The sequence below is a fragment of the Rhamphochromis longiceps genome, linkage group LG8 (genome assembly GCF_057381845.1).
Source record: "Rhamphochromis longiceps isolate RC_006_pf linkage group LG8, R_longiceps_female_GT1.1, whole genome shotgun sequence".
NCBI lineage: Eukaryota > Metazoa > Chordata > Actinopteri > Cichliformes > Cichlidae > Rhamphochromis > Rhamphochromis longiceps.
In genome coordinates this window covers 1,411,392-1,418,833 of record NC_140564.1, presented here as the reverse complement: position 1 = coordinate 1,418,833, position 7,442 = coordinate 1,411,392, and the positions used below count along the sequence as shown (strand labels likewise).

At 40.2% G+C, this 7,442-nt stretch overlaps 1 protein-coding gene across 1 annotated transcript; it reads right to left on the bottom strand.

Annotated features, from left to right (window-relative positions):
* Positions 1-235: 235 nt before the first annotated feature.
* LOC146662857 (uncharacterized) lies at positions 236-3,649 on the bottom strand. The gene is made up of 6 exons (XM_085417329.1): positions 3,548-3,649; positions 2,149-2,294; positions 1,947-2,010; positions 1,513-1,827; positions 1,191-1,346; positions 236-304 (listed from the first exon to the last, which is right to left on the bottom strand). Exons 1-6 carry the CDS (start codon positions 3,647-3,649, stop codon positions 236-238), a joined length of 852 nt encoding a protein of 283 aa, XP_085273455.1.
* Positions 3,650-7,442: the final 3,793 nt, after the last annotated feature.

Sequence of the window (7,442 nt, the reverse complement as noted above, 5' to 3'; positions counted from 1 at the left end):
TAGTGACTTTATGCTATTTAACGTGTGGAGAAAACATTCAATTTTGAGTATAACTGCTCCACTCAAACAATTTGTGAAAACCAGTGTGCATTTGCCTTTGTAACAATTGCTATCTGGCAAAAATCAGTGTTTACACTTCAAGTGTATAAGACTTTAAGTTATGGACGAACAATCTTTGTATAATAGCCACAGAGCAAACCACATAGTTTATATGAACATTTTATGACTTACAATTTTAAACTTTAAAACAGTAGACACACAAGGACTTCAGGATGCATGCTCGTCTTGTATGTATTGTGTCATCCTAAGAAAAAAGGGAATCCATAATGACAATATTTAGCTTTTAGGCAGCAGTTTGAAAAAGGAATACTTAGTTTGGAAGAGTCCAAAAGGCCACATGGTAAATAGACTGGTTCTTATATAGCGTTTTTCTACTCGGAGCACTCAAAGCTGCCTTTAAACAACAATTCATTCACCCAATCACTTTTTCTAAACTGTTTAAATAGCCTGTATTTATATAGCACTTTACTGGTCCCTAAGGACCCCAAAGCAATTTACATATTCAATTCAATTTTATTTATATAGCGCCAAATCACAACATAAGTCGCCTCAAGGCGATGACATATCCAGTCATCCACCCATTCACACACACCTTCACACACTGGTGATGGCAGCTACATTGTAGCCACAGCCACCCTGGGGCGCACTGACAGAGGCGAGGCTGCCGGACACTGGCGCCACCGGGTTTAGTGCTTCCTGTCTAACATTCATACACATTCACACTCCGATGAATGCATCGGTGAGCAACTTGGGGTTAGTATCTTGCCCAAGGATATTTGGCATGCAGACTGGAGGAGCTTGGGACCAAACCGCCAAGCTTCTGGTTAGTAGCTGACCTGCTCTACCACCTGAGCTACAGCCACCTCGAAACATCTGTCTCAACCAAATCAGACACAAAATGAGGCAACTAAACACTAATGGTTTTTTTTTTTTTTTTTTTTTTTTCATTTTGATCAAAATTAACCATACGATGTTATCAATTACTTATTAATATAAGACTGATGCTTATATAATTTGTATAAAATATGAAAACCTCTTAGGACTTTTGTCTACCATATGTATAGATATCTTTGCTCATAAAATTGCCAGATTATGGGCATAAAAAGTTCTTAAGCACAGATCTAACCCACCTTAGAGATGGCCACGATGATGTGTCTCATTTTTCTGCCAGCCACCCCACCTTTGCCTCGAAAGAGCTCCATCATGCGTGGAGTGTACAAGTCTAGCTCATAAAAGAATCTAGATAGCAGCGGTACTGTCGATATGCGCAGGAATTCCTTGTCAATCTGAAAAACATGAACAATGCACTTACAATATGCACCAGAGGAAGGACATACCAGGAATTATTAGCTGTTTTATCACTATGTTATGTCAATATTAATGAAACAAGAAATAACTGGTCAACCATAAACACACTCTTGCGACATAAAGCTAGACATATAGGACATGCACCTCTTTCTCGGTGAACAGAGCTGGCCATCTGCTTTTAAAATCTGCAATGAAGGGCTGTCCTTGAATAACTTCGTGCCTTCTGTACGAAAAAGTCTTCTGCATTTTCATTGTCACTATATTGTCATTGTTTCTCTTCTGAACCTCTGAAAGCAGTGCAATTGTCTCTTTTTCCAGGCTGTCAGTGGTTTCTCCTTTTGGATACTGCGGACAGTAATTGACTTCTGCTCTTCTAGGCTTTTTCACATTCAATGCTGCCTGACTTTTGTCTTGGGCCTTGTTCTTTAGTGAATTTACCAACACCTTTGTGATGCATTTCTGGGGAGAGAAATTAATTAAAACAAAGTTATTACTCTGACAAATTTGTGTTAATATCTACATACTGTGAAATGTGAAGACTGTTACGGTGCGTACACACCGAACGCGATAGATGCGACCAGAGCTTCAGGTTTACATGTAAAGTCAATGGAGGAGCACGATGAAGCGCGACTGGGGGTGCAGCTAAACTTCGGAAGCAGATTTGCATTGAGAAAACGCTTTTCTGCCTACTTCACACGACTGACGCCTTTGAAGCGCGAAGTAAAATACGCGCTGCAGTTTGTGTGGTGCATTTTCGGCATTCGCGCTTATCACGTCTACCGCTCGAGCTGGTAAAATCTGCGGGACAGCAGCTCCTCAAACTCGGCAAGGGACAGAAGGTGGTACAGCTGAAAGCGGCCGTCATCCAGACGGAGCTTCTGGAGCAAGTGGTGAGACTCACCAAACTGCTCACGCTTGTGGAAGACCTGATGGACCCAGGTACGGTGAGGACGTCCTTTACGCACTGCTCTGCTCTCCACAGCAAATAGAGAAGGGAGACTCTTTCTTCAAACGCTAGATTGACAGCTGCCATTTTAATAACATACCATCTGGCACTACTTCCTCCCAGATCTCTTCTTCATACGCGTGAAAATTGCATATCTTAAAGCTCGACCAGTTCATGCTGGACGTGCTTCGAGGTGCAAATGTGCACGCGATCAGCTAGGGGCGTCTATCGCGTTCGGTGTGAACGCACCGTTAGTCAGCCTTAATGCAGAGCACCAGAGAAACTATAACCCGAACAATTATCCACCTAAATCATTCTGAATTCGAAAACTAAGTGAATATATTACAAAAAAATAAAATGCAATGCACATGCAATTATTGTGACAGATTTTATCTTACTCCTTGTTATTAACTCCCCTAAACGCTGGTTTAGTTGAATTAAACCTTTCATCAATCAAGTTAATGCGGTTGCCCGCGACTAAACTCCACTGACAAAAACAGGAATTTTAGATAGAGCATCATAAAACACTCATAAAATCACCAAAACCATGTCGGTCAGTCTTACCACTACTACCAACAATCACCAACTCCAGTTAAGCAGAAAGTAACCTGTCATTCACGGAGCTATATGCGAAGACGTTACGGCTCTACGCGGCTTTCCCGCTCTTCAAAGTTAGCTAACTCCAGAGAAGGAAGAAACAGTCCTACCCACGCAGATAACCATGAAACACACCTCATTCAAAATTGACAGAAAAAAAAAAAAAACGAACTTACCAAACTAACCTCATAACCTCTAACTCTTGAGGTCACACGTCTTAATTATCAGCACGTCTCTGAACTTACACATATGATGGATTACACAGACTAATGTGAAAATATCCAGCTTTACATTTCAACTCTCCTAATGCCGTTGCTCGGGGATATCCTTAGTTAAAGGTACATAACCTTGTTATTATTAAATGGTCGGGGGTTGAGTGGCTTCTGTGTCCACTTGCTGGCAGTCTCTCTTGCCATCAGCTAAAAGAGGAGTCACTAACCCCAATAACAGCCACCAGATCTGCCCTCGGTGCCTGAAAAATAGTGGCTTCTTCACACACTGCAGTTTGCTGTCTGACAGGAATTATGACACGTAGGAGACGGGGAGTTTTTAGCAGTAAATTTGGTATTTGAGGAACAGAGGCATCGTTTGGTGGGGGCTGAGTATCCGTTTGTGGCATGGACTATGAAAACCTACTCTGTAGTCAGTCAGGTAAAAGGTCCCACTCATGCGAGGTGCATGAGGGGGACCCACTTCACTTTCAGGAACTTCACTGATGGGCTCTGTGCCTGAGAGCATTCACTATCTTCACAGCATATGCACTTAGTTCGTTCCCCTATGAGACTTATGCTGCTGTGTAATTGTGTCTGCCACCAGGGACAAAATCTAATGATATTAACAAATGTTAGTGCTTTAAGTGAAATATTAATTTTGTTGTTGTCGTATGTCATCATAACATTTTACAGCAAAATGAAGTTTCCAATTTCACTTTAATTTTAATTTGAAGTTAGTGTACACTTATAGTGCACCAAAGCTCTGCACAGACATGGCAAATAGCACAAGTCTGTAAATTCAGCAAAAAGTCTGCAGCTAAAGAGCACAGCATCCCTCATTCATTCTCTGGAGAGTGAATATCTGTGTGTTCATAGAAATACTGGTGACTGTGAGTTCAGGTGATGCAGCTACAAACAGCACTGCTGAAAACATAATACTCATGATGTTCATCTTTCATGAACAAAATCAGAAGAAAATTTAGACAAGAAGTTGAAACAGAAACAAAGAGTAACACTGTAACGCACTGAGCTGTGGAACATTTGCAAACCAACCCCTGCTTCTTTGGGTTATGAGACATTATTTCAGTGGTAAAACGTGTGATTTGTCTCTATTTCCACAGTAGGAGTACAAAATGATCACAGCTGCATGGTTGGTGTGGGCAAATTTTAGTGAACAAGATTGGAGGAGTTCAAAACGTTTAAGAAAGAAAGATGTACCGGTTCATTTCATGAACTTAGCTGAAACTCTAAATAGTAAACTGGGAACATGAGTTTACATAACAACAACAATAATAATAATGATAATAATAATAATAATATATTTTCTCATAGTTTCATTCATATAGTTATTTCAACTCTTCAGGGAAGACAAAAAAAGAGAGAGGAGCAGTTGTTTTTACCCCGAGCCACAGCAGCTGTTTATGACCTCGGCCTCCCACACAGGCAGCAGTTCTGCTGCACTGCCTCCTATTACAGCCCCAGTCGTTAAGGAGCGCTCGGCCAGAGCAGCAGCAGCCACCCAAATATTAATTGAATATAAGCTTGTTCAGCACGTGTGGCATTACACACATTCATGAGTGCACATATACACACACAGTTAAGTTTGTGTGATTAAGAACACAGTCATTTGTTGGAGACTCACTAACAGCAGCTATGAGTGTCTATACTATCTTACACACCAATGAAATATTATAGGAACTGAAATAAAGTTCCTACAATGCAACTGGGTGAAAGATTTCATGTATCCACAACACACACACACACACACACACACACACATTTCACAAAACGTTATTAAACTTTAGTTAAAAGTACGTGCTGCACAATAATATGTAGTATTTACTGTCATATTCCCATAGATCATCATGATGTTGTTTATTATGTTGCTCTTTTTTTGCTTGTTTTCTCTTTTTTCTTTCTCAACAGGTGATCCAGGTGATTGATAGATGTGTTTTTTGTCTGTTTGTTTTGTTTGTTTGTTTGTTTGTTTTTTTGCCCTTTATCTCCATCCCTCCTCCTCGCTCTTTTTCTTTCCCCCAGTCACGTCTGTCCCGTGTTTAGCAGTTTAAAATAAAATAAACAATAAAAGGTGAATCAAATAGACCAATACGGCAAGGCTGGGATGGTCCATTTGGTAAAGTAAATCTGTTGGGCATCTTTCTTTGCCTTTAGACAAGAATTCTGATGCAAAAGAACCAAACGGGACAGACGGGAAAATAAATAAATAAATACTTGATTGTTAATAAACAGTCACAACTGTTTCCTAATCATAAGTAATGTTATGATTTATGTGCATTCATGTTTTGTGGTTTTGTTAAAGCCTTTTGGAAACACTTCCATCTACAATGGGGGAAACAATGAATTGATCCCCTGTTGATTTCAAAGCCTGCTCACTTATAAAGAAATGAACCCACAGAGATGAAAACATTATGCTTTGTGGCTGACTTTCAGAACGAAGGTTTCTTCCACATAACCCTCGCATCTATGCTTCTCTGGTTATCATGGTCTTGAGTGTTAGCGCCGACCACTGACGTGAGCAGAGCTAAACCTGATTAACAATCAAGGCAGAACTGCTTATTTTCACACTTCTTTTTGATTCATGATCCACAGGCTGTGAGTCAGTCCGGGGTCACAAAGTCTTTTCATGAGTTATGAGAGCATTTAGTGGGTATTAGACAGCTATTTGTGCTGGCTAATCACCGCAGGTGTGTGTAGGAGTCTGCCTTGTGGGTGAGGTTAATTGCAAGAAGGAAGGCCTCGGTGTCCAAGCAGGTGTCCACATAAGTAGAGAGGAGGCGAAGGAAGCGGTAGATACGGGGTCAAATATTAGAGACCTGCTACTTCTACTGTAATTCATCAGAGAAACTAGACACACACACACACACTTCGGTCATCATCACCGCGGTTTAAAGCAGTATTACTTACAGTCACACAGTCTGCAGAACAACAGAAAAAAGAGCAATCAGATCATTGGTATCCATGTGACAGCGATAAGATGGCGCTGCCACGACTTCCTGACCACTACGCTCTCACTGTGAACCTTTTTACTTATTTATTGCTTTGTTATGCATTCCAAAATCTTCTAGTTTTATAGTTTCATCTTTGTGTATATTTACTTACTTACTGTGCATAATGTTTTCTCTCTCTTTTTGCACAGTCGAGGAGCGTACAGGACACATTTGACTGTGTTATACTTGTATAACTATGCGTGTGACAAATAAAAGATCTTGTATCTTGAATCTAGTAAAGTAAAGAGTTGAGTCAGTGTGCAGAGCTCTCTCCATCCACCCCTGATCTCCCGTCAGGTACACAAACGTTTTTGAGAAAACCTGAACAAAACATTTTTTATTGATAAGTTTGAAAGTGTGTTGCACAATATTATAAGCTACGCCATCATATTTCATAACAATGGAAACAACGTTAGACATCTGAAGGACGAGGGATCTCCCCTTGAAGCAACACACTTGATGTATCTTGGCCATGAATTACTCTTTTCTGTTTTTACATTTTTTATTTGACCTCTTTGCTTAAAAACAACAACAACGTCTGTCTCGGTCATTCTTGTTCAGTATAATTCTTACAGAAGAATCACCTGCAGCTTCAGAGGATACGTTTCTGAAACCTGACTGAAACTCTTCAAATAAACCATTCCTCTGCAGATGATCTATAAGCTGTTTGACAACTACTCTTTCAAGGATGTTTGATATGAAAGGAAGGTTGGAGATTGGCCTATAATTAGCTAAGACTGCTGGGTCTAGAGATGCTTTTTGAGCAAAGGTTTAACTACAGCCAGCTTGTAGGCCTGTGGTACATAGCTGATTATTAGAGATAGGTTGATCATATTTAAGATCGAAGAATTAATTAATGGCAGGACTTCTTTGAGCAGTTTTGTAGGAATGGGGTCTAAAAGACACGTTGATGGTTTGGGGAAAAAGAAACTAGTAGCTGTGGCCTAAATGATGTTATGTGTAATGAAAACATTCATGAAGTCATTCCCAGTTAAGGTTAAAGGAATGCTTGGCTCAGCAGAGGTCTGACCTTCTGTCAGTACACGTTACAGTGCCACTGAAATTTGAGGAGACAAAATCCTCCAAAATCTGTCGAATTCATTCAGAGATAAATTTGCACAAAATCACAACTTTCCATAAAACTCTGTAGACTTCCCTGACACCATCAGCTTAATCAGTATGATGATAATTATTGCAGTTGTACACATTTCCCACCACAGTATTCCAGAAACAACAGTGACATGTGTATCCAATTGTGAAAAAGATGGTGACACATGATGTAAGAGATGATAAGAAACTCACGATGGAAAC

Bases quoted from the DNA above. Each gene is read 5' to 3' on its own strand.
- LOC146662857 (XM_085417329.1), bottom strand. From the start codon at position 3,649: ATGCTCTCAGGCACAGAGCCCATCAGTGAAGTTCCTGAAAGTGAAGTG. The intron at 1,828-1,946 runs GTCGCATCTATC...TTCTCTCCCCAG, and splicing joins CATGTAAACCTGAAGCTCTG to AAATGCATCACAAAGGTGTT. The intron at 1,347-1,512 runs GTGCATGTCCTA...CATGTTTTTCAG, and splicing joins CTCTGTTCACCGAGAAAGAG to ATTGACAAGGAATTCCTGCG.